The sequence below is a fragment of the Natator depressus genome, chromosome 2 (genome assembly GCF_965152275.1).
Source record: "Natator depressus isolate rNatDep1 chromosome 2, rNatDep2.hap1, whole genome shotgun sequence".
Lineage (NCBI taxonomy): Eukaryota > Metazoa > Chordata > Testudines > Cheloniidae > Natator > Natator depressus.
Genome location: NC_134235.1, coordinates 86,862,629 through 86,890,048, shown reverse-complemented (window position 1 = coordinate 86,890,048; position 27,420 = coordinate 86,862,629). Strand labels below are relative to the sequence as shown.

The 27,420-nt window shown below is 42.0% G+C and overlaps 1 protein-coding gene across 2 annotated transcripts in view; it reads left to right on the top strand.

Moving 5' to 3' along the window:
- Positions 1-27,420, top strand: part of PPP4R1 (protein phosphatase 4 regulatory subunit 1) — an 88,759-nt gene that overhangs the window by 59,037 nt on the left and 2,302 nt on the right. For both annotated transcript variants that reach the window (XM_074944644.1, XM_074944643.1), the window contains exons 9-19: positions 8,048-8,206; positions 9,184-9,314; positions 9,640-10,172; positions 16,997-17,172; positions 19,668-19,763; positions 21,148-21,333; positions 23,213-23,374; positions 23,864-23,964; positions 24,743-24,863; positions 24,990-25,124; positions 26,546-26,687. In XM_074944644.1, the coding sequence (XP_074800745.1) occupies positions 8,048-8,206; positions 9,184-9,314; positions 9,640-10,172; positions 16,997-17,172; positions 19,668-19,763; positions 21,148-21,333; positions 23,213-23,374; positions 23,864-23,964; positions 24,743-24,863; positions 24,990-25,124; positions 26,546-26,687 (1,942 nt within the window). The remainder of the gene's footprint in view (positions 1-8,047; positions 8,207-9,183; positions 9,315-9,639; positions 10,173-16,996; positions 17,173-19,667; positions 19,764-21,147; positions 21,334-23,212; positions 23,375-23,863; positions 23,965-24,742; positions 24,864-24,989; positions 25,125-26,545; positions 26,688-27,420) is intronic.

The window sequence follows — 27,420 nt, the reverse complement described above, 5'->3', positions numbered from 1 at the left end:
CATTCCCTCCGTTTCATAGTGGGCAGACGTCACTTTCAATTCACGGCGCTGCCCTTTGGCCTCTCATTGGCCCCACAGGTGTTCACAAAATGTATGGTGCCAGTGGTTGCTTACCTGAGATGTCAAGGGGTCCAGGTCTTCCCGTATTTTGACAACTGGCTCATCAAGGGCCGGTCTCGGGAACAAGTGCAGAGGAGCCTCGATCTGATGCTTTCCACCTGCCACGAAGTGGGTCTGTTAATAATAGGGGCATGGCTCGACTCCACGCAAGCCAGAGCCTTCTTTCCGGCAGCATGTTTTCAGGCCACGTCAGACCTGATCTCCCATATGAAGAACCACCCGCTCACCACGGCTCTCGCCTGCCTGCAGTTGTTGGGCTACATGGCCGCATGCACATAAGTGGTCAGTCATGCCAGGCTCCATCTCCGGCTGCGGCAAGGACCCTGGGTAGGTAGTTGAACCCTGGGTTGGTGTTGGAGGAAGCTGCCTTCATGGCCACGGCTCCGTCACTGACCCTGGTCTCTGATGCTTCAGACCTGGGCTGGGGAACCCACCTGGGCGAGCTCAGTACCCAGGGCTGCTGGTTGTGGGATAGTCTGGTCCTCCATATCAATGTTAGGGAGTTCAATGTGGTTTGCTTGGCTTGTCAGGCTTTTTTGCCCCACTTGAAGTGCAAGGTGGTACAGGTCCTGGCAGACAATACGGCTACAGTGTATTACATCAACGGACACAGTGGAGCCGGTTCATTGGCCCTTTGCCAAGAAGCTCTCCGCCTTTGGGATTTTTGTGTGCGGCATGCCATTCATCTGGTAGCCGCTCACCTACCCAGGACCAGGAACATATTAGCAGATCGCATCAGCAGGACCTTCTCATCTCGCCATGAGTGGTCGCTCCACCCAGAGGCGGTCAGTGTAACCTTCCAGAAGTGGGGGATTCCCTAGGTGGATCTGTTCGCATCCAGGCAGAACAGGAAATGCCACGTATTTTGTTCAATCCGGGGGATGGACAGCGGTTCCCTGTCAGATGCATTTCTCCTCCTATGGTCGGGGGCTCTGATGTACACCTTCCCACCAGTGCCGTTGATTCACAGAGTCCTAGTGAAGATCAAACAGGATAGGGCAAAGTTTATCCTAATAGCCTCGCCAGTACTTGTTCGGCATGCTATTGGATCTTTCAGTAGCTGCCCCACTGCAGCTACCCCTCTGGCCAGATCTGCTGTCCCAGAGCCATGGCAGTCTTCTGCACCCAAACCTGGCGGCATTGCACTTGACAGCATGGCTACTGCATGGCTGAATGTGGACGAATGGGAATGCTCAGCCTGGGTTGGGTAGCAGAAAACCCTCCATCAGAGCGACTGACTTGGCCAAGTGGAAAAGGTTCACGTGCTGGGCCTTGGAATGACATGCCTGGGCTGAGAAGGCCTTGCTGCAGGAGACCCTGGATTATTTGCTGCACCTCAAACTCCAAGGTTTGTCTTTGTCATTGATCAAGGTCCTACTGGCCGCTATCTCGGCTCTCCACCCTCCATTCCAAAGCAGGTTGATCTTCGCTCACGACATGACGGGCCAGTTTTTGAAAGGTCTGGAGCGTCTCTACCTGCATGTCTGGGATCCTGTCCCTCCCTGGGACATCTCGTGTTGTCGAGGTTCCTGGGGTCTCCCTACGAGCCATTGGCTTCCTGCTCTCTCCTGCTTCTTTCTTGCACGGTTTTGTTCCTGGTTGCAGTAACATCAGCCTGTACGGTGTTCGAGATCAGGAGGCTTACTTCAGAACCGCCCTACAAGGTCTTCTACAAGGATAAGGTCCAGCTGCAGCTGCACCCAGTGTTTCTGCCCAAGGTTGTTTCCTAGTTTCACACTGGCGAGGACATATACTTACCTGTCTTCTTTCCAAACCCTCATACATCAGAGGAGGAACGCAGGCTGCACTTGCTGGATGTCAGAAGGGCGCTGGCCTTCTACGTAGATAGAACAAGGTTGTTCCGTAAGTCAACGCAGTTGTTCGTTGTGATGGCAGACAGAATGAAAGGTCGCCCAATGTCTGTGTGTAGTGGGGTGGTTACCCGCTCCTGCCCGGTGGGGCTTAAAAGCTAGCCCTGGCAGAGAGCCAGGGCTGAGGGCAAGAGAAGCTAGGCTGATTGGGGAAATGGCCACAGCTGGGCCATGGCCCAGTCAGGCTGCAGCTGGGCCTATAAAGGGGCTGCTAGGCTGAAGCTTAGAGTCTCTCTCTGCGTTCAGAGAGGGAAGGGCCTGGCTGCAGGGACCGGAGGGAGTACCTAGAGTGGAGCAGGGCTGAGTGGGAAAGGCCAGGGGAGCAGGGGAGCTCCGACCTGGAAACCCCCAGGCTGCGAGGCCTAGATTAGGGCCTCTTAGGTACTGGGGTTGCAAGGGGCAACCTATGGGTAGACAGAGGCAGCAGGTCCAAATCCCCTCGCCTGTGATGAGTAGCTGATACACTGCAGTCTGCCCTGTGGAGCAGGGCTAAGCGATAACTGGTAGTAGCCAAGACTGAGGCGAGGTGGAGGTAGTGGGTGGGGGTTCCCAAGGGGGGGAGACCCTCAGGGATTGTTGGGGTTTACTGCCCAGGGGCAGCACCAGGTCCTGGGAGGGACTGGGGCCGGCGGTAAGGCGGATCATCAAGATGGCAGAGGGCGCTCCAGAGGCTGACGAGCTAATTCCCAAGGACAACCAGCAGGAGGCGCTGTTGGGTGAGTCCAGCTCTATTACACTGCTCAAAGGATTTCGTCCTGGATCACAGCCTGCATCCGCTACTGCTATGAGCTGGCAGAAGTGCCTCCATCAGGAATCCTGACAGCACACTCGACAAAGGTGCAAGCGTTGTCATTGGCTTTCCTGGTGCAGGTGCCAATCCAGGAGATCTGTAGGGCCGCTGCCTGGTCTTCTGTCCACACGTTTACATCTCATTATGCACTTACCCGGCAAGCTCGAGACGATGCTGTCTTTGGCAGAGCAGTGCTGCAATCGGCATGACCATGAACTCCGAGTCCACCACCATAGACACTGTTTGTGAGTCATCTAGAATGGAATTGACATGAGCAAGCACTCAAAGAAGAAAAAACAGTTACCTACCTTTTCATAACTGTTGTTCTTTGAGATGTGTTGCTCATGTCCATTCCCATTACCCGCCTTCCTGCCCTTCTGTCGGAGTTGCCAGTAAGAAGGAACTGAGAGGGCGTAGGGTTGGCGGTGCCTGATACACCGACGCATGAGCGCAGCACTCAAGGGGGCACCACATCCAACCCTATGGATACTGCTAAGGCAAAAATCTCCGACCGCACACGTGGGCACGTGCACACCTAGAATGGAATGGACATGAGCATGGTTCAGATCTTGAAGAGCAACTGTTACGAAGAAGTAGGTAACCATTTTTTCTCCCTGAACATCGGGAACAGTTCCAGACTATTAGAGCAGAGGGTTAGCTCTTAGCAAGGATATCATTGTAAGCCTCCCTAGATGGAGCACACATGGCAGCTTGTTGCATCTCTGCTGCTATCGTCATCCATCAAGGATCTTGGCTGCAACTGTTGGGATTTCCTAGGGAGGTCCAAAGTACCAGAGAAGACCTTTCTTTTCGTGGATTGAAACTTTTCAGTGTATCCACTGGTGAATCCTTGCACACCTTGAAAGATTCCAGGGCCACACTCGGGTCTCTTGATATATGTAAACCTGCAAGTAAAAGAAAATTTAGTAGGTATGAAATGGCAGAGCGGTCCCATCCAGTCCAATTCTCTGGCTTTCACAGACCTGCCAAACCACTTGAAGGAGACCTTCCACCACGACCACTGCCACCGCACAGGCCACCTCCTCATTGAAATGTCAATTTTGAGGGTTTGGTTGAGGGTCCAGAATGCCTCCACCTCAGGGATCTTCAGCTGTACTACACTACTCACCCTCTTCCCTTGGGAGACACTCTTTCCCATTTTTGAAGTGCATGGGAGAAAATTGCATTTGATAAATAAGTTTTGGAGGTTATAACATTTGGTTACTCCATCCATTTCATCCGCATCCTACCCCTCACCCCATCTACTCAGGGACTCTTCTCACAAACATTTGCCGAGATAGGAAATCATCTCAATTCTATCTAGTGGGGTCATAGACCCAGGTCTAGTTCAGCACAAATGGAAGGGATTTTATTCCAAGTAATGTAGTGGTTGGTTCAAAAAAGAACGGAGACCAAAATTATATTTCAGAGTTCTAAATGCCTTCATGAAACACAGAAATTCAGGATGGTAACTCTCTCCGCTGTAATTCCATCATCAGATTCTGGGAATTGGTTTGTGGCCCTCTACCTTCAGGATGCATGCTTTCATGTCTCCATTCACTCCCTCGCAAGAGGTTTTTTCATTTCAGAGTTGGCTAGGATCACATCCAGTATCAAGTGCTCCCCTTTGTACTGTCATCTGCTCCAAGATTTTTCTCCAAAGTCCTGGCGGTAGTAGCTGCTCGCTTTCATCTGTGGAGAATAATAGTCTTCCCCTACCTTGACGATTGGCTGTTCAAGGGCCAACCATATATTGAAGTCTTCTCTGCAGTACAGACAGCCGTGAGCCTATTCTACAATTTAGGATTTCAACTCAACATCAAAAAATCCATTTGACTCCAGTTCAATAGGTAAACTTCATAGGAGCTTCTCTGGATGCCCTAGCGTCCAGAGCTTACCTTCTTGCACACAAATTTATTACACTGACAAGCCTTGTTGTCAAGATACAAATAAGCCCCCAGTCAATGGCAAGAAATTGCCTTCAACTTGTTGGTGATATGGCAGCTTGTAATTTTGTAACACAACATGCCACAACAACTTCACTGCTTCCAGGGGTGGCTCAGAACAGTCTGTATCCCAATCAAGCTGGTGTCTGTCCATCAGGCGCTAGGCTTGCTCAGTAGGTGGAAGAACCCATTCAGAGTTTGTACTGGAGTTCCTTTCACCCACCCTCTTCTACTATCACCATAACTTTTAGATGCATCACTTGTGCGAAGGGACGAACACCTGGGGGGGGCGGGGCGGGGGGAAGGGAACAGGACACTGTCCAAGGCAAATAGTTGCCTCAAGAGTGTCTCCTACAGATCAACCTCCTAGAATTACAAGCAGTCTGGAACACCTGTATCCACTTCCTTTCCTTAATCAGGGGCCAGTCCATCAAAGTCATGACAGATAATATAATCTGTACATTCTGTATAAATTGTCAGTGAGGGATGATTGTGCTGAAGCAATAAAGCTGTGGAACTGGTTTATAGCCAATCACACCCTCATTTCAGCCTCTTATCTTCCAGGCATTGCAAAACACCATGGCTGATGATCTGAGCAGATGTTTCTTCCAAGATTACAAGTGGGAACTGGACTCTTGGATTCTCAGTTTTTTTCCCAGGTTTCTGAAAGTGGACCTCTTTGCAACGCCTGCCAACAGAAAGTGCAAGAAAATTGTGCTTGAGAGGACTGGGTTATCAATCCTTGGGAACACCTTTATCATTCCTTGCAGGAGAGGTCTTCTCTATCTCTTCTGACATCGTTGATTCTGAGGGTGTTAAACAAGACAAAGATGGAGTCATTCTAATTTCACCAACTTGGCTGAGGCAGGTCTGGCACACTTACCTGATTTACTTCGCCTCCTGTCCAGCATTGCAACTTCCAACCACTTCCCATCTGCTGTCTCAGAACGCTGGTTGGACTCTCCATTCCAACCTGGCCATCCTCTGACTCCACGCTTGATTCTCAGAGAGAGAGATTTCCTGTTTGACAGGTCCTATTAAGCAGCAGAAAGATCTCTACTAGAGATAATTACTTTCAACAATGGAAGAAATTTTACCATTGGTGTATCCAGCAACTCTTGATCTCTTCATTCTTCTCTTTCCACTGTTCTTGATTACTGATTGGATTTAAAGAAGTCAGGTCTTTCTGATGAGTTCTATCAGAGTTCATTTGTCAGCTTTTGTAGCCTTTTAGTCCCCAGGGGTTCTCAGTCTTTGCTCATCCCACAACAGCAAGATTCATGAGGTGATTGTTTAAACTTTTTCCCCAAATCAGAGAGCCTGTGTCCGTATGGGATTTGAACTTGATCCTTAATTGTCTTCTGAAACTTCCTTTTCAGCCACTAGCTGTGTTCTCTGCTGAACTTATCTATGAGAGTGGCATATTAGTGGCCATCACTTTTGCTTGCAGAGTCAGAAAATGAGGCGCAATGATGGCTGATCCCTCTCCATCCCATCTTATTGTTTTCTTCAAGGATAAGGTACCATTACGCCCACATTCTAAAATATCCCCCAATTTCCACATTAACTAAATCCTTGATCTTTCTGTGTTTTGTCCCAAAGCCACATTAGACTAGTGAAGAAGCTGCCTTGCATACCTTGGATGTTAGAAGGGAGTAGCCTTCTATTTGGACAGATCAGACCATTTAGAAAGTCTACAAGACTCTTTCAGTTGCAGACAGAACTAAAGGATTCACAATCTCCACCCAAAGATTTTCAAAGTGGGTTTCCAGTTGTGTTCCTGTTTGTTACCAGGCTGCTAATGTTCAGCCCCCTTTGAGAATAAAAGCCCATTCTACGAGATCCCAAACTAGCTCCATAGTACTATTAAAAATGTATCAATTGCTGAAATTTGCCAAATGGCAACCTGGGTATCAGTGAACACTTTTTCCAGACACAATATCCTGATATATGCCTCTAGATCAGAAGCTGCTATTGGCACAATAGTCCTTTCTTTATTGTTGGATCCAGCTCCAAAGCTCTCTCCTCCTCCAAGGGATACTCTTGGATGCCTGAAGTGATACTACTGATAAGGACACTACTCGAAGAAGTAGTCATTACTCACATTGTGCAATAACCAGAGTGCTTTGAGAGGTGTCTCTCTAGTTGTGCTCCACTACCCACCCTCCTTCCCCTCTACTTCAGAGTTTTGTCTCGCGGGACCTTGTGGTAGAGAAGGAACTGAGAGTGGTTTGCTCATGCAGCTCCATATATCCTTAGTATAGGGCATGAGGGTATCTGGAGTGTATTTGCAGGCCGAACGGGCAGTATTACTGAAAACCTCTGACCAAAGGCACAGGTGCTGCTGAAGTGGAGCACCCATAGGGGGACGCATCTCCAAGAACTCCAGTTACTGCATGAGGTAAGTAACCTCTCCTTTCCTTGAACCAAATGTGGAATTTTTCACCAAAGAACCAGAATGGGCAGTGTTCTGTTGATAGGCAGTGATAGGTTTAAAGTCTGATGTTCACAACCTATAAGAGCTAGCAATGGGAGTTTTATATCATTATAAAGGAGAGATTCTCCATTTTCTGAAGAAGCTCATCATTTGCTTTTAACTGGGAATCTTCTCTTTCCAATGGCTATAGTAATCTTAAATGTTTTCTGACAGTAGTAGGTAAAGTTGTCAGACACAAGTGTGATTGTGTCCCTTTAATATTACCTTTTTCAAAAGGAATTACATAGTGAAGAGTTTGTCTTTTGAAATGCTTTTTTAGTTTATGGACAGAGTTATTTGTATATAGGAGAAAGACAGTGGTAAGAGAGAATTAAAGGAAAAACTTAGCCGTCAAAAAGAGTGTTTTGTATCCCGGTGCGAACTTTGATGTCCACACACTTTGATGTCCATCCTTCAGATAAGAAAAGGAGTACTTGTGGCACCTTAGAGACTAACCAATTTATTTGAGCATGAGCTTTCGTGAGCTACAGCTCACTTCATCGGATGCATCCGATGAAGTGAGCTGTAGCTCACGAAAGCTCATGCTCAAATAAATTGGTTAGTCTCCAAGGTGCTACAAGTACTCCTTTTCTTTGTGCGAATACAGACTAACACGGCTGTTACTCTGAAACCATCCTTCAGATGTAATTTGAGGGGATCTAATTAAGAGGATAGTAGAAATGGCATGCCCTTTTGCTTTGCAAAACCTATATAAACAGATCCTGTTGTGAGCAGCAGGACAAAGAATCTTAACAAGGGAAGTAGTGAGGTAAAGGAGCATAAATTGGAACAAGTAACCCCTATTAAAGCTTGCATAAACGTTTATTTACTGTGTTTTATATAGCTACCAAGGTTTTTCCAGCTCTGTTCTGATAATGTTTGGGGAGTTCGGAAGGCTTGTGCAGAATGCTTCATGGCAGTTTCATGTGCAACATCCCAGGAGGTCCGGCGGACAAAACTGTCAACGCTTTTTATTAATCTGATCAGTGACCCGTCACGATGGGTAAGAGTTTTGTTTTATTTATCAAATAACTATTTTTCTGTTCGCTTTTTCTTTGATACCCCATGTTAATTTTTTAGAGATAAATATCTTCTTCATGTGCATGATTTTGTCAAGTAATTACGTATAATGGTGGTTTTGCTGACTGGAGGAAGGCTGTTCTACATTATTCTGGTAAAATGTACTGGACCCTGCCATTTAGAAAAAGTATGTGGAGCTGCAGGCTTCCCTGCTATTCAGTGTTGCCAAAAGTCTGCTTATCACGAGGAATATCAGAAAATTGCAGATGTAATTAAATTGAATGTATTGAGATTTTTTTCTCCGTACTTCACATTCTCTCCTCTCCCCCCTTGAAAATCCATCCTTCAAATCTGTGTTAGGGTTGTCAACAGGGGGCTCCTTCTCAGAGCCAAAAGGAAGCCTTAGTGCCCCGGAGCACCAGCTCTTTGGCTCTGAGAAGGCATGTGAGCCATAATCAGGTACAATGAAAGAAGTAATAGAAATGGAGGTGAGAGAGGCTCACCAGAAGTAAATGGAATTCAAGCCTGTGGTTCTTATTGAATTAACTTAAATTCCTGACAGTGTAAAATATGGTGTTTCCACTAAACCAGCATTTCTCCTTTCCAGTCACTTGGATCCTCCACTTGGTTGGCGTTCAGACTTACTCACTTTAAACATTGAAATAGTGTGGGAGGGTGAAGCATGCTGTCAACCACAGTCAATGTGAAGATGTGTATAATGATCTGTGAATTGACCACTTTGTCTGCCTCCTGTATTTCATGTCTCACCCCAATCTTCCCCTGCTCAAGGCTTTTTGCCTGGCACTTTCCCATATCCAGCTTGTTGGCACTGTTCCCAGATGCAAGTCTCTCCTGTCACTTTCCCCAGTGCCCTTACAACTCTTCCCATTCCTAACAGCTGGTGGTGTATTTATACAACAGCTGTATTTAAATTATTTTCTCTGGAACCCATTACTCTAGGTCCGCCAAGCTGCCTTTCAGTCCCTGGGGCCTTTCATATCAACTTTTGCTAACCCATCCAGCAGTGGTCATTTTTTTAAAGAAGAAGAAAGTAAGAACACAGAGGATCATAGATCTGCAGAGGAAGATAGGTATGAATTTTCTTGGTTTTGTAGTTTTCATTTGCATATAGATATTGCTGCTTAGGAGATTTTAATTTTTCTTTTAATTTGGTACCCACATTGGTAGTGAAGACACCAGAACTTTTGCCAAAAATTGGCCAGTGGAACCCTCTTTAGCTAAGTTGTTGTTCAGTTATTTAGGGTACTTCACTTAGGTCAGCTATCCAGTAAGTAAAATTAATTCTATAAATACTAAAATAAGAACATGACTATAAACTTTCATAAGTGTCTAAATGTATAACCAGTATGTTGGGTTTTTTTAAAACTCACGCCTATTTTCTTTGACACCCAACAGTGAAAAGATCAGGGATACAGAAGATGTCACAACAGAGGATGTACATAGCAGGACAGAGAAGCCGCCTTCAGATGCTGATTTTAGTGATCTTACAATAAAACTTGAAAACACCATGGAAGACCATAACCCTGTGCCAAGTAATTCTCAGAGTGAAACTGATTACCAGACTGAGACATTCTTGTGTTGCACTTTGTCTTCAGAATCTTGTGGGGAAATAGCTGATGAGAATGATCAAAGTTCTAGCTTCTGTAGTATAGCAGCACTGCAGGAATCTGGGTTGAGGTCCCAGGAAACCTCCCTCTCAGAACAGGAATTGTACAACTCTTTCCATTTCTGGAGGACTCCGCTTCCTGAAATAGATATTGATTTAGAGCTTCAGCAAACTGATCAGATAATGTCCAACCCAGAAATTCGGGAAGGAACAAAAGACGTGACGGTGCCAGTGTTTTCAAACATTACTATGGCCACAAGGAAGGAGCTGGAAGAAATGATAGAAAATCTGGAGCCTCATGTTGATGATCCAGATGTTAAAGGTATAGTGAAGATATTTGTATATAGTTAGTGTGTGGAAATGTTTTTGTGTAATAATTAATGTTTTGCTGTGGAGGTTTTAATTTTTAACCTTTTGAATGAAGCTTTTTAAAAAAATTCAGAAGAATTAATGCTTTTGGAGTTTAACAAAATTGGTTCTAGCTGTTTTAATTTAAATGTGAAAAAGGATGACAAACCAAAACATTATTTTTGAAAAGCAGCCTCTGATTGTACAGATGCAGTTCTGCTCCCATTGTTTATTGCAAGTGCATAACTGCAGGTACAATAATTGCACCTGTAATTCTTAGTACTTGATTTGTCAATATAATCACGCTGTCACCTGAGTGCTGCGAATCATTGTGCTCAGTGTTGCGTATGCAGTTACTATGTGCAAAATAGGAAGCCAGATTGAGGCCCTTTTGAAAAATCAAGGCCTGAATGTAACAATGTTTTCACCTTCTGAACAATCAAGTTTATTTTTTAAGGAAATAGCCTTACGGTATCCATGTTTCCAGAACCTCTTCTATAGCAACTTTCATTGCCTGCTGATGTGCACCAGGATTATGGTCAGGGCAAGGTTAGAAGTGACCCAAATCCTGTCCAACTCTTAAATGCGCACACATCTCGTGACATTGAAGTGTAATGAATGTGCTGTCCCCTACCTTCTTTTTAATAATCTGCTGCCCTTTATGTGGCATCACAGATTTGTTGGGATATCGGCACTGCAGAAGTCTTAAAGCATGCCAAATTCAAAAAGGGCAGCAGCAAATCTGGCACTGTGGCTTGGAAAGTGGCCAGGGAGATTGGAGTATTCTTGATCTCAAGAATCCTGCGGGCTAGAAGAACACACTCTTAAAGGAGGGAAGAAAAGAGGGGTGGGAAATGCCTGTCAGAATAAGCAGCCATGCTTGGATGCTTTCCTGAAACTTTGGTGTTTCTCCTATCACTAATTACACGGGATACACACTGATAGCCTAATTTTAATTAGACTTGGCCTGTTCCTGTTTAATCTACCGTAAAATCAGCAGATGAAAATGTTCTGCTTTGAGAAAACTCTCTAGCCCATTGCTCTGTAAGGGGTGGATAAGAAGGATGGGGTCTAGAAAAAATGTACTAGTTCAGTTACTGGTGAGAAGCACATTATTTAAACTTCTCTCTTAATAAGCACATTAGCCAGTGCTGTTTAGGTTTGACTCTAGAGACTTGTTCTACACAGCTACAAAATGTATATTAAACTGTTTCATGAGGATCTACATAGCTAATGCATTTGTATACTCAGAGGTATTACAAGATTGTTTCTGAATCTATGCTTTGATGTTGGCTGGTCTCATTCCAGAGCAATTGTCTTGCTGCACTTTAGGATGGTTTCAATGTAAAGAAGCTCACAGGTGCAGTTCTGTGTGTGTGTCTGTCTGTCTGATCCAAGAAAACTACATGAAAGAAAATCTAAAGATGCAAAATCCAAATACTCAGAAGTTAGGAAATGCCTGAACTAGGGTGCCTGTGCAGTAACAATTTGACCCCCTTGTTCATATGCATTCTGATACAGTCGTTAGTTATGTGATCACATACTATTTTTTTCATACAGGTCCCCTGCCTCAATCAGGCGATGGGTAGTTACTCAATATTTCTTTTTATTCCTCTCATTAAATGTATGGCCTTAGAGTTTATTGAATGCACACCATCTAAATCCTGTACTGAATACAAAATTATTAATTTTATGGTCGCTTTCACTATCATAAGAGTGTTTTACAAATAAAACAAATGAATTTATCTTCACAACACGCGTGTAAGAGTGGGTAATATTACTTTCCCCATTTTACAGATGCGGAATTGAGACAGAGAGAGATTAAGGCCAAAATTTTCAAAAGTGTCCACTAATTTCAGATGCCCAATTTGAGACACCTGATTTTCCAGAATATTTTGCATTCTCTATGTTCAGAGCACAGCGCCAGCCAATTTGAGTCGATGCTCAGCACATCTGCAAATGGGGTTTCTCACATTGGGCACTCAGAAAACTAGGAAGATGCTATTTTAGTGGCCACCTATGAAAAGTGAGGTTTAAGTGACTTGCCCAGCATCACACAGGAACTCTGTACCAGAGACAGGGATAGAATTCAGTACTCCAAGGTGGAATTCAGTTTCTTTAATTGTGACCTGCAGTCCCCTACTATATCAGGCACCTTTCAACTTCTGCAACAAATGAGCCAGGGGTTTTATAGACAACAGCCTTATTAACTACCCAACCCTTATTCGTTCCAGAGCACTGTCTTCCTGTGCATGGAGAGGGGCAAGGGTTATGTGGAAAACCAGTATGTCTCAGGAAATTAAAGACTATATCATAACACAGTGATTCCCAAACTTCTTATTAAGGTGACCCACTAAGTGCATTTTGCCTTTTTTTTTTTTTTTTTTTTTGTGACCCACCCAGGCTCCAAAACATGGGGAGGGCCCCAAAATCATAGGCCAGCATCCTTCTCTTCTGCTGCTGTCGCCTCCACCTTGCCCTTCTGAAGGGACACTGACCACCTGCAGCAGCCCCTCCACCCTAGCACCGCAACCCTATCCTGGCTTGGTGTGGAGGAGAGGCCCAGAGGGGTGGTCAGTTGGAGAGAGAGCTCACCTCGCAGTGGCTGGGCTAAACCTGAGTGGTGCCAGGTCCCAACTTCTGGAGTGGGGAGCCAGGTCCAGCACTGCAGGACGGGAGCCACTGCTGCGAGGTGAGTGTGGGGTAAGTGGAGGCTAAGCTCTCCTTCCACCTCCATACCCCTGGGGTCACCCATCTAGAACCTTTACATGACCCATTGGTCATACACATACACACATGGGGGCCAAATTAAGGTTTCACAGGCAACCCAGCTTTAACGTTTTTTAATGTAGTTTTATAGGAAATTTCCTAATGGGGGGGGGGGGGAGGGGAGTGAAAAGAAATTCTAACACATGGAACCATATTGACGCACAACTTAAGTATCAGCAGGGTTCAGACCTTTGGACTACAGCATGGACCTCGAGCACTCTACCTCACAGAGTAGCTGGCAGTAGTAGACTGTTACCCTCTATTGGACCAGCCAAGAGAGGGGGATGAGAAACTCACTTTGCCAGTAGGTTTCACAGCTATTCACTAATAGCAGAGGAATGTAGAGATGCAGGACACCTGATTTCAATTCCAGTTTCTATAGGGGAATGTTGTCTAGAGTTTACAGACCATTCTGTTCCTGTGCCCCCAGCTTGTCACTGTCCCCTTCTGCATCTGTGTACCTCCTAACTCCCTCTCAATTGACTCTTGTCTCCCTCCTCCCCTGGTCCTCCCCATCCTCTAGGTCCTGCAAACACCCCCACCCCTTCTTCGCCCCTTTGCGTTCCAGTATGATTGCTTCCTCCTTCTCCATACACTTGGGTGCCAGCATCAGTAGTACAGGAGAGAGAATCTCCTGCTCTCAATTCCTGTGCCTGGTGCCGGAGCAGCCGGGAGGAGCAATTGTAAGGGAAGTCCTGCTCAACCCCTGCAGCCGTGAGCATGCTCAGTGCAAACAGAATCTTCAGAGAACTTAGCTGCCAAACAAGCCTCTTTTGAGCATGTGCGAACTGCAATTTTTCAGAGGCTTATAACTTGGCTAAATTTGGGCAAATTTTCATGGGGACAGCAAAAGGCATATACCTGTCAACAAACCAGTCACCCTGCCAAATTACAAGTCCGTGCTCCAAAGCATGGAGGAATTAGAGTTTCTCAACACAATAGTTATAAGAATTTTTTTAAAATATGGGTAAAAGAACATTTTCCCATAATCTCATTCTCAGAAATGGCTGAATCATTTCAGCTGAAACTTACCCAAAATTTCAGTTTGAAGCAGATACCTGGCATGGAAAATTTCAGCCCCCAATGAATAGTTTGGCAAAACCCCAAGCAACAGAACATAGGGGCTTATAATGGAAAATATCTGTCAACCTTAAGTATGTGTGTCTCTACTAGATCCACCTATAATAAATATCAGTTAGTTAAAGTTGGGGAAAAAACTCTTGTTTGTGTGTTATCATTAGAGCAGCCTCAAAAGAATTTGAAATTCCTAATAGGTGTTTCAGGATAGATTTTTTTTCTTTTTTTTTTTAATACAGTACCTGCACCATTATAGCACTTAAAATAATCACAGGAGCATTTTTTTTGTCTGCTAATAATGAGTGAACACTAAGGAAAGAAACAGAAAGCAAAAGAGTGAAAACAAGAGAAGCAGAAAAGAGAAACTGCAGAAAATAAAGAGGGAAGATGTGTTGCCATGTAGACGAATTTTTTTCTTCTGAGTTATTTATGTATTTTTCTGTAAACACACAAATTTGAAGTGTCGTGCATCTATATACATTATCTATTTAGAAAAAGACCCTTAATCTTCCTTTAATTTTAACGGAAAACGAAAGGCCTATATTTTGATGTTGGTTCTGGTTGTGGGGGAGGAGAGGAAAGATAAGTTCTTTTAAATGTGCATTGGGATAAAGTTCAGTCGAATTATTTCTTCAGTTTTTTTGCCTCACAAGAATTAACTCTCCTGAAAATCTGCAATAACATTTCATGCCTAAATAGTCTGATAAGAGCTAGTCATCGCTTTCCCTTTTTAATTTATAGTAGAAACTCATTCATTTTGTTTATCCATATATGTATTGTTTGTGCATTTAAAAAAAAGGGGGTCTTTCCCTCACTTCTCAGTAAAGAAGAAACAACTAAATACTACTGTGAGGTCTCTAATTATCAAGTTCTCATTAATTTTACAAAGTTTACTGTAGATAACTTAATATGAAATATGGTATTAATTAAAACTAAATTATACTTTCTAATGAACCTGATGCATTTCATGTACAGTATTAGTACTTTTTTGTTTACTTAGTAATTTGTAGTGGGCTTCCTTGTCAGTATGGATTACTACAATCCTACTGTAACTGTTTTCTTTCAAGTATTTTATTAAATCCTTGTCAGTTACAGAACTGGCTAGGCTACATAATGACCAAATCCTTACTCATTTGCTCCTGCTGTTCTTACCCCCATCTAGAGACCATCCCAGAGATATAAGACCACAGTTCATGTTTGGCCTTCACATGTGATGTTACTTACCTGTCCCACACCATTGTGTGTGTCTCAGTTGTCTAGCTGTGTATTTAGTGTTTAATATTGTTCTGAGTTGTAATTCTGCTTTATGTAACAGTCCGTCATAATTGTAAAAAAAGGTTAGGTGTGCCATACAAATTAATCTGGCTTTTGATAAATTCTGGTGGCCTTATGTGAGTAAATTTATGTGCAAGGATAAATGAGACAAAATTCCAAGATGGGAGGTAGAGTGAGGCGCATGATAAAAACAGATGCAATTGTTTAATTTCAGAATGTGTACACAGTATTGGAGAGGCCTTGAAAAAAGGGTAGTAGAGTTTTAGCTCAAGCAAGTGTGCTGATTTGGACTGGAGAGCCACTTGCTCCTTCTCTGGAAGGGAGGGAAGAGGAGAGGAAGAGAGCAGCCCAATCACTGCTGCTTTGACAGGAGCAGAGAAGTGGATGTGGAAGGCAAAGTAGAGCAATCCCTGAGTCGCTTGTTGCTTTCCAGGAAGGGAAGGTGATAGGCAGAGAGCACAAAGGCACGTGCTGCTGCTCTTTGAGGAAGGAAAGGAGAGAAGCAGGGAAACACCAGATAGTACTGGCTTCACGTCAAGAGAAGGGGAATGAGGAGCCAAGTGGACTATACGGAGAAGAGTTGCTGGGAGGCCAAGCATCTCCTGTGTGTCCTGCAGTCCTAGAGTGTCTGTGCAAAGAAATAGAGGGCCCAGTAGTTTCTTTGGAGTAGAAGTTGTTGTAATTCCCTTCATTTGGAGTAGAAGTAGAGCCCGGAATTCACCAGTAAGATTGGGGAGGTATGAGAGAGAGAGACAGAATTAATTAATTTGTGGTGGGGAGACTAGTGGCAAGAAGGGCCAGGTGGAGTGAAATTTCATTTTTATCTGTTTTCAGAGTTTGATCAAAAATTTCTAAGTCCTGACTGAGACTTACAATTGTCACTGGATAACCTACTCTCTCATATGCTGCGTCTGCATTTCCAGAAGAGTTGCTTTGTTCAGAATTAGTTCAGCATAATGGGACCAGTCAACCTTCTAGCAGTTTGCAGCGTGGGAGCATCTGAATGTGTATTTTCCAGGACCCCAGACCTACCGTTATATTCTCAGTTGGAAGATTTAGCAATCCTGCTCTCCCCTTAGATTTAGAGGGATGCAACTAACTGCACTTTTGCAACTCATTCATTTAGTCCCCAAAAATATGTTCCGCTGATCTCATAAAATTTAAAAGTACAACTTTTTAAATCAGTCGATAATAGTTTAAAGTCAAACCTATTCCCACCCTTTACTTGCCGTATTCTTTTAACTATAATTGCCAATAAACTGTTGTGTGTGTTCTGTCTGTTACAGATTGTGCACACATCTGTTTATTTACCTAGCCTCAACATAAGTAGTTTGTCACATTTTTGTAAAAGATACTTCTTTAAAGATACTGTTGCCTCCGCAGCCTCTCGTTCTTGGGTTTCCTGCCTCATACACAGATACTCCCTTAGCTCCAGTGCTGTTTTGGCCTTCTGAGGCAATGGCAGCCAACATGAGACTCCCTCACCTACCATCCTCGCTGGTTTCCTCTATTGCGGGACTTACTAACCATTGATAATCTGAGTAGGAAACTTTCAGCTTCCCTCTTTGGCTAGTCCATAAATTAAAAATTATTTTTCAAAGGTAGTTGCCATCAGCAATGTTGTTGTTGTGTAACCATTCTTTCCACTTCCATTAACGTGTTTCACTTTGCATATAGCACAAGTGGAGGTGTTGTCTGCTGCACTCCGAGCCTCCAGTTTGGACCCTCAGGAAGAGACAACGGCAGGCATTGGCAAGGGAATGGACTCTCAAAATGAACTGAGCATCAAAGACCAACTAAATTATAAACTAATTCACGATGATACTGTGTCTTTAATTAGCGACACTGTTGAGGTAAGAGACATGGCTGTATTTGGCATACAAACAGTTTGATTCAGAAATACAGGGCTACAGTCAGAGAGAGAGCTGTATTTTGCACTCTTACAGCAATCATAGCTAAACTGTTCCCACTTTAGGCTGAAATGATGCCAAGTTTTGTTTGCTAATTTTGCAGCTCTGGCTATTGCATAAAGTAAAGTGTATCCTCACAACGTTCTGTATTTGTACATCTGAATCATTTGAGGACTTGAAGTTAAATCTTCAGTGCTGACTAATGGTCACTTTCAACAGACTGTGTTACTATAGTTTGCTGCAGTGAAATAGTCTTACTAGAAACAATGCCCTTCTTAAAATAAGTTAACTGTTCCTTTTTCTGTTTGGAGAGAGAGAGACATTTTGTTTATGGTGGAAACATTTTACTGCAGCAGGCAACACACTTTTCTGACCAGGAGACAATCAGGACTTGAGGCCATGTTGCAGTGGGCCTCTGGCAATATCTGGTCTCTGGAGAATGAAGGCGGGTACTACCACTCAATATCATTTTGAGTTTTTACTTGTGGCTCTTCTTTCCATTTTTTCCCCATCCAATCAAACAAAAGCATTTAGTACTGGTTTTCTGTTCTTCATTATGTGTTGTGGCAGAAATGTTATGACTACTCCACTCCACTTGGAGGCACAAGTGTGATGGTCTTTGAAACTCCAGTGCTATAGAAGAAGAATAAAATCTTGATGCAACCCTCATGGATTGTTGCTTGCCAGTTGGCACTGCAAATAGTTTTCAGATTATACTCTGCTGCCATTAACCTGCTACAGTTGACAGCATTGCTCACTGTGTTGATAAGAAGCTGTTTACATACATTTGTATATGTGTAAAATCTGACTCTTTAAATTTGGATTGTCTGATGGAAGATGCGCAGATTGCCCTCCTTCCAAAATCTTAGCGATACCACCATGACCTAGATATTGATGTACCCTGCAAGCTCTCTCTTATTATGAAGTTCTTGTCTTTTTAAAGTGAAGTTATGTTTTGAAAAGTACCTAGGTAAAAATGGCACCTCTGTCAAAATAAGGGGGGGGGGGATCTATCAGGTGTTCTTTGCCCCTGGCCTGAGGTATTGGTGCCCTGATACACCTTGCCTAGGGAAAACCTACTTAGGACTATGTACCAAGAAAAGCTTAATCCTCCAACGGTGTAAACTGGGCAGAAGGGGACACTAACCAATCAGGAGCCAGCAGGCAAGTTCAGAAGGTTTGCCTGCTTCTTCCCAGGGGGAGTGATGGGTGGAGCTAGGGCAGGAGGGGAGTTCCTCTGTCCTAACCCCAATGAGCCTTGCATTGCATCAGTGGCCAGACAGACTGGGGTTGACACCACCCCTTGTCTGAATGGACCATCACTAAGATGCGTTATCTCCGGGTGACTAATGTCTACTCCAAAACCATAAACCATACTTTCAATATAAATATATACATCTCTCAATGATTATGAATCTTGACAAGTTACAAGCTTTTTGTAGATCCTTAAATGTTATTCTTTATGGATAAATATCCTGTAGGACATGTTTGGTGTAGTGAGTTTGTCAGGTCTGAGGTGAGCGATGTTTGCAAAGAGCAAGAGTCTCTTTGCCAAGGGGTCTCTGTGTCTCACCCACCTTAGTGTAATTTCATCAAATACCATATTTCCATACTTTGCTTATGAAAATGTCATGTCGGACTGTGTCAAAAGCCTTCCTAAAGTCAAGATGTGTCACAACCACTCGGTCAGTAACCTTGTCAAAGGAGGAAGTTAGGTTAGTTTGGCATGATTTGTTCTTGACAGATCCATGCTGGCTATTTCTTATAACTGTATTATCGTCTAGGTGCTTACAAATTGTTTAATAGTTTTTTCCAGTGTCTTTCCAGGTATCGAAGTTAAGATGACGGGTCTGTACTTCCCCAGGTCCTCTTTGTTCCCCTTTTTAAAGATAGTTACTGTGTTTGCCCTTCTCCAGTCCTCTGGGACCGTACCGTCCTTCATGAGTTCTCAAAGATAACTATTAATGGTTCTGAGTTGCTTAAGTACTCTAGGATGAATTTCATCAGACCCTGCTTACTTGAATACATCTAATTTGTGTAAATATTCTTTATCCTCTTCTTTCCCTATTTTAGTTCCTTCCCCTTTCTTGAGAGAACACCACGTGACAGGAGTTATTGCTTATTGCATTAATGGAAGGCACTCCAGATAATACGGTGGTGGGCATGGTGTAAGAATCTGTGTAGAATAGAATATGATTTAATTATATCCCCTCAAGCATCTTTATTATTTTGAATCTAAATAAATAAAAGTTGTCCAATAAGATTTTTCTGTTAATTTGGGCTACAGCAAGGATATGCTGAAAATAAAAATACATCTCTGGAATCTTGAAGAAGATACCCACAATGTGAGGCAACCTTTCATGGTATTTAAATTCAGTGTGTGCGTGTAATCCTTGAATGTCCCATTTTGTAAGTGACCTTTTTCCCCCCATATGCAGAACATAGATTCCACTCTCCGCTATATTCATAATGATTCAGACTTGAGCACCAATAGTAGTTTCAGCCCTGAAGAGGAAAGAAAGTCCAAAGTACAGGTAAATGAGAATTTTTTTCCCCTTGTAATTCTGATTAAATTGAAACTTTATAGACAGAAGATAATGATGGAAGGTTCACCTTTAGTTATGTAGTCCATTGGCCCACTTTGCTGTAGTAATTTTCAGAGGATGTGAAAGCCTCATCAGTAGGTCACTGTATAATCCCGCCTTGAGTTGCTGCAGTGACAGTGGTTATATTGGCAGTTTATTCTGCTGTAATTGACCATTCCAGTCTTTTTTAAAGGAAGTAGTGTAGCTTTGACAAAAGAGCTGTTAGTCAAGACTCCCAAGCTTTTTATTTTATTTTTTCCTCTGTCACTGACTTGCTGTACAGCTTCAGTGACTTATTCACAGAGCCAGTTGAAAATTTTCCATTAAGACTGTTTTTCAGGGAAAAGCTGTTTTTTTAATTGAACAGAATTTTTCACAAAAAGTGTGTTGTCCATTGAAAACTTTGACTTTAGCAGGAAAAAAAAACAAATTTAGATTTGATACCAAATGAATTATTTTGGCTTAATTTGGTGTTAAACTATATCTTCCTGAACCACTGATGGGAGTTGTAGTGTGGGAATCTCATCCGTTCATACTTCTCTATGGGCTGGGTTCTACCTCTCCCATGAAGCACTGCAGCAGCTCAGCAAGGGAGGAGAATGTGCTGCATCATGGGAGAAGTAGTTCCAGGCAAGGAGCCCAGCCCATAGGGAGAATCAGGGCATGAGGCACCCAAATGCCATTCCTATGAGGCACTTCAGCAGTTCAGGCAGGCACAGTTTAATATTGAACTGACCCAAAATGAAACATTTAAATTTAGTCTTCATTTTTTGCCATATGGTAAAAATTTTCTGCAAGGTGGGGAAAAACATGTATTGACAAGCATTAGTCACTTATTTTTATGTATTTTATGTATTCGTTAAACAGGCATAAAGTTTGCCAGTCTCACAGGTTATTGAGTTTTTAATGTTTGTAAGAGTGTTGAGCAATGCTATAGAAGTCTAAGTTAAATGGTTTCTTCTTAAGTTTCAAACAATGCTCCTACTGTGTTTCGGTAGTGTGAAAGTGATCCACCTGTTCATCCTTGTTACTTCAGTCTGGGTATTTACAAGGACTAATCATACCTTCTCAGTTATTTTGTTTCTGTATTAATATTGCTTAAGTAACCTTAACATTTGCTTAAAATATCAACTTTAAACAACTAAAGTTAGTCTGATTTTTGTATATGGTACTTTTATGAATTATTATATTTACATTCTTAATCTTTAAGCATTTTTTGTCCATTATTATGAGGTGAGAAAAATTCTCTCTTAATATGTAACCTAGTTTTATATAGTAGGTTGTATGGAAAATACCTGAAAATGTGGCAAACTAAGGCTTGCTCTCTCTCTAGGATGTTGTACCTCAAGCCTTGTTGGATCAATATTTATCCATGACTGATCCTTCTCGTGCACAAACGGTTGATACTGAGATTGCTAAACATTGTGCGTATAGCCTGCCAGGTGTGGCACTTACGTTAGGTAGACAGAACTGGCACTGTCTGAAAGACACCTATGAGACACTAGCATCTGATATGCAGGTATGTTAAAGCATTTAAACTCAAGCAGCTTTGAAAACAAATTGTATATACACTTTTATAACTGTTTCTGTGTAATGGGCATTTTTGAATTTATGGTTTTCATATCCTATCACTGGTGTTGGTAATTTAGTAGGTGATGCTCTTCCTCTGAGTAATAGTTTGACCAGTGTCCCAGAACAATGCTTGGGCACCATGTGAGGTGCTCAGATACTACGGTAATGGGGACTATATAAATACCTAGAATAGATGCATAAATGTTGCTGAGCCTGTCACCTTGTGGGTAGATGAGAAACCAGAGGTCTTGATCATTTCAGGTTGCTACAGTTCTTGTGGCACTTTTAATGAGAATAGGGGTATCCACTTTGATGCACTGGCCAGTTCCTGAAAGTTAGTCATAAAGGATTAACAGTATTGCAGTATCATTGGTGTGTTAAAAACAAATGTTAAAATATTGGAAATGGCTGTTGCTTTCTTCTCTGTTCCTGTTTGCTGCTAAGGAAGCAGTTTTCAGTGTATGGATCATTTTATTTTGTTTTAATGTTTTTGTTTTGTTCTTGTTTTGTTTTATTTTTAATTTTCCACTCTTTCCTGTCTTTTTCAAAGACATGCTTCCTTTTTTGAGTAGTGATTCTTGATCCACTTCACCCTGATAAACTAATTCACTGATGTATCAGAGCAAAAACTCACTGACCTATATTGTTTGTTTATACGATTCATTCCCAATTTTGCGATTGTTCGGATAATCAGGAGGGCTCTATTTTCCGAACCATCGCATTACCTGAATCCCTTCCTTGTCCCCAACATGAGATACGTGCTGCAGAGAGCATATAGTTCATGTATCTCATAATGGGGGACAAGGAAGGGATTCAGGTAATGCGGAGCTTTGATAACAGGATTTTTAATAAACTGGAGAATATTGTATATAGTATCAGTCACATTTCCCAAAGTGCTTTACAGTAAGGTGAAAAAAATTAGCACATACGTAATCAGTAAAGAAACTAAATAAATAAATAAATAAATATTGCTAAGTTTGCAGTTTGTTTAAAATTACTTTGAGAGTCTGCCACAAGAATAATGTGGGAGAAAACTGCATCACTAAAATAGGATTAAGTCTGCAAAGATCTCATTTGGTAGTTGGAAAGTGCTGGTCAGAGGGGGAAAGTAAGGTTAAATAACAATACTTGTTTTTTATATAATTGAAAATACATTATCTATTTGAACAATGTGTCATGTTCCCTCCCTCTTCTCTTCTCTTCCCCCCCCCCCCCCAAAAAAAAAAAAAAAAAGACCACATAGAAACTAAAAGGACCTAACACCTCTTAATTGGAGCAGTGCTTGTGCCAAGATGTTTCTTGGAACAAAATATTTGATACTCTGTGTGGATGTCAGATGTTGGCTTCCCTGAGAGGGAAAGTCTCTTGTAACTCTCTTGGATTTACAGTTTCCAATCAAAGTATAACAGAGTACCTTCTTTTTTCTTCTGCTTTGTAAAGTACAGATTACAGAAGCCAGAGAGGAACAAGAACTATAACATTCAATATGCATAAGAAAAAATTGAAGCAAGAAGAGAACTGCAAAAGTGTTGATATCCAACATAATTTTTGTTTTGCTTCTGCTAATTAAGAACATAATAATTTTGTTACTTGTTAAGTTCCTGGATATGCAGATGGAACAAATGATCCTTGAACAATCCCATTCATGTCTTGTTTTTCGCTTTTCAAAAAAATGAGTTCTGTTTTACTGAAAGAAATGAGTGAATTAAGTGGTTGTACTGAGGATTGCAATATTAATGTTGAACAATATAAGAAAACTAATCCTAACGTTAAAACTGTTGTTTGGGGATAATTTATTAATAAATGCATTTGTATTTTTTTTGCAGTGGAAAGTTCGAAGGACATTAGCATTCTCTATACATGAGCTTGCAGTTATCCTGGGAGATCAACTCACAGCTGGAGACTTGGTTCCAGTCTTCAATGGATTTTTAAAGGATCTAGATGAAGTCAGGATAGGTGTCCTTAAACACTTGCATGATTTTCTAAAGGTACATTTCATGTTTATTTCACTTTGAACCATAATATATTATGCCTACCATCCACTTGTTTTCCCTGCATTTCCTTGTTTTCCCTGTGTCCATAGATTTCACTAGTATAATCCCTTACAGTAGTCCAGCCAAATGCCTATATGGTACCAGAGAAGGTGTGGCAAAAGCTTTATGAAGCTAATACTTTTCCTTCTCTGAGCCAGTTGAAGACGTAGCAGTTATTTACCACTTACTCTTTGTTATTATTAATTAAAGTATATACAGCATAAAATGTTGTTAAGAATACCCCATTAACTTTGCTGATTTTCTTGCAAGTCACAGCAAAATTTTACCCACAATGTTTTACAAGCATTATACTGTATATATCAAAGGATGCTTTTTTAATCCAAGTAGGTGTTTTATGATAGACATTTTGTTCATATTCCATCCATTCACATTAAGTGCTTGCAATCTGTACGGCTCTGATTAAATTTATATTTATTGTTCCAGCTTCTTCATCTTGACAAAAGACGAGAATATCTTTATCAGCTCCAGGAATTCTTAGTGACCGATAACAGCAGGAATTGGCGTTTTCGATATGAGCTGGCAGAGTATGTTCATGAGGTTTTGGTTTGGATTTGGATATTTTTTCTGCTATGTGGATTTTAATGTTTTCAGTTCATCAATCAATCAGTCAAATTCACAAACTATTTTATAGTGGCATTTTGACACATCTTCATGTGCTCATCTACATGAGCTCACGACTTCTACAACATACACTACTTATGTCTGTGACACACTAGTAATATCTACTAATAATTTTACTCCTTATAAACTATTTATAAATCCTCTTTAATGTAGAATGAAAAAATTAATTGAGCACTTCCACTCAGATTGTCCAAGCAGTAATTATTTTAGTATGCTTGTGGGAGTGGGGAGTGCCTTATACTTATTTTGATCAAATCTGTTCTACTCACTTTAATCGGAAAAGCTGTTCATCTTGTTATCTGTACAACCAGCTTGGTCACACTGTAGCTTGCATGTACCTTGTAACATTGTTATTAGTTATACAATCTAATGAGTGCAAACTTTTTTATCTATTAATTTTTTTATCCCAGATTATTTTTGCACTCTTTTATTGATCTCACGTAGAATTAGGGTCATATTTACTGCATAAGTGGCAGATGACAGGGCTGGAATTATTCAATATTATGGGAGAAAACAATTAACATTTAGAATGGAAAATGGAAAATTTTCTTAGTGTATATGGTTTGGTTTCTGTTATGTTAAATGGCAGGCAATGTTGTGTAAACTGTAATTTTCAAGGTTCAGGATACCTTTTTCATTTTTGATTTGTTCTGCTGTGTTATGCTTTGTTCTTTCTTTTAGGCAGCTGATCTTGCTTCTAGACCTATACAGTGCCAGAGACGTTTATGACTATTTGCGCCCTATTGCCCTCAGCCTCTGTGCAGATAAGGTTTCCTCTGTTCGATGGATTTCCTACAAGCTGGTATGAGCTAAGAAACAAATTTTAATGTAAAATAATTTAAGTGAATCTAATATCTCAAACTTCTAAGTTATGGTCGGAAGTTGTTGTTTTTGTATTTATGTACTGCTAACTTAACATTTCTTATAGGTTAGTGAAATGGTAAAGAAGCTGCATATGGCTTCAACATCAACTTTTGTGGTAGACCTCATGAACGAACTTGTTGAAAAATTCTGCAGATGCCCAAAGTGGTCCGGTCGGCAAACATTTGTCTTTATCTGCCAGGTAAGAGCTTTTATTTATGTATTTGTTTGGGAGACGGTGGGCAGCTAACTTCCTTATGGATTCATCTGTATTTTCCTGAACAGTTCGTAGAAATCATTGCCAGAGAATCTTTCCTCTGTTGGGAGAAGATGGGGGGCACAATTCATGGCTTTCTTTGCTCAGCACCACTCCATAGAAGACATCAGGAGATGCTGTAGAAATGGGGCACTTTCTTCCCTCCGCAGGAGAGTTTGATATATTACTTAGTTCCACAGTCACTCTTGCAGTGTAAATTCCCATGTTGCATACCACTGAAGTTCAGTATGCAAACTTCATGTGTTCTCCTCAGTATGTTCAGAGGATCAAAGTATGGTGCTGATGTAAAACAACAACAACAAAAAAAGTGACAGTAAAAAACTAGTCTGAATAACACCTAGGATACCTGAGTTTGGGAATAACCTTCAGCCGCTTGTTCCATGGACCGGTATGAAGTGAGCACCCTCTAGTGGTGAGTGATACAGTGCTGGCAGCTGCTTACCATTTACTGAATGATCTGTTCAGGCAGCAAGGGCAAGTAGGTGTCATTTTCCACACACCCAGCTAGCATAGGTTGTTCAGAAGCTGACAGAAATACCATCAAGGAAAACAAGCTGGTCTGAGCTGTGGAGGAGGAGTAGACCCCAGGTACATCTGGGGTGGCCAGTGATGGCAAAGGAGCAATCGCTCTGCCATGTGGGAAAGGGTTCCCAGAGTGTGGCCCAGAAGGGATATCCACTCCCTGAGGTTTGATCTTATTTAAAGAAACTTCTGGAGATTTAGATCTGAGGGCTATTGGTAGTGTGCCCTTGTTTCCTCAGCTCCGTCCTTCCCCTCCCCGCAGCTGAGGAGAGAATTTGTCAGGATCTCTGTGAGGCAAGTCTCATGGAATTTCATGGGCCATCTCTGGTTCCACAGTGAATTCTGCCAGCAAAGACTACCCACCTGGTTCTTAGTTCACTCCTGTTTTGTGTTTTACTCAGCTAAATTTTGTGCTTTGTTGTTTGGTAGGGGGAGGATTACATATATGGATAAGTCTGTGTGTTATGGTGCTTGAAATGGGCAGTACTTAGAAGGAAAACTGCAGCATAACATAACCCTATACTTACCACTGCATCTAATTACAGCAGTCTAAATCAGTAAGAATTTCTAAATTATCTAAGTTTTTCTCAAACCTGTATTCTGCTTTATAAGGCCTCGCCTCCTACTGGGAAGTACAGTGCCCTGTATCTGTAAAGCATCTTGAGATCTGTAGATAGAAAGTGCTCTATGAATGCTAAATATTCTTATATGTTGATTATTATTCAATTGGTAGGATCCGTGAATGCTCATTGTGGTCTGTATTTGTTTTTAGCTCTCTCTTTATGGGGAGAAATCTAATGCAGTTGCTTCGTTCTGTTTGACAGACTGTCATTGAAGATGACTGCCTCCCAATGGACCAATTTGCTGTGCAACTACTGCCTCATTTACTACACTTGGCATCCGATAGGGTTCCAAATGTTAGAGTACTACTTGCAAAAACTTTAAGGCAAACCCTGTTAGAGAAAGGTTGGTGCTACTGGAGTTCAGAATGTCTTGTTTAATAGATGATGAATGTCAAAGATAACTATTGAATGTTTAACATGTCTCCTTTTTTAGTTAGTTTGCTGTAGACAAGTGGAGAAAATAGCACCAGTGTGAGAAGCCACTTATGACATGGTACTCTCCTGAACCTTACCCCCGGGGTGGCAAGGCTTAGCCTGGACTGACCTTTGAGGCCCTGATAGTACCTGCAAGCCTGTTGACAACATCACAACTTCTAGAGCTATTCTGTAATGTTGGAGAAATGGATGGATTCATTTTCCCCCTCTTAGCCCATTTTCCTTGACCAGTTTTCCCTAAATGGTTTTGGGAAATTAAGGATATTGCTCAGCCTGCATACTGGTGATTCACTGATGTGACGTAGAACAAATGTGTTGTGTTTGGTCTAAAAATTGATGCTGTATGCAATAAAGGCTGGGGATCAGAAAAACAGACTTCACTGCTAACCCTGTCTCTTGTCTCTCTGGGAGAGGAGAGGTGGCTAGTGCTGTTCTGTTTTCCTTTTGGGAGTGAAGGGAGAACCTTTCCAACATTTCAACAAGGGAACTGCTATTGTCAAACTGTAGACTTCCCTTAGGGAAAGCATCCCCAGTGCACAGCGGTGCCCAGAAAAAGCTAGCAATGTTAGGATGTTAAGAGTGGGGTGGAAAATAATACTGGAAATATTATGCCATTATATAAATCAGTATTATTCTCTCAT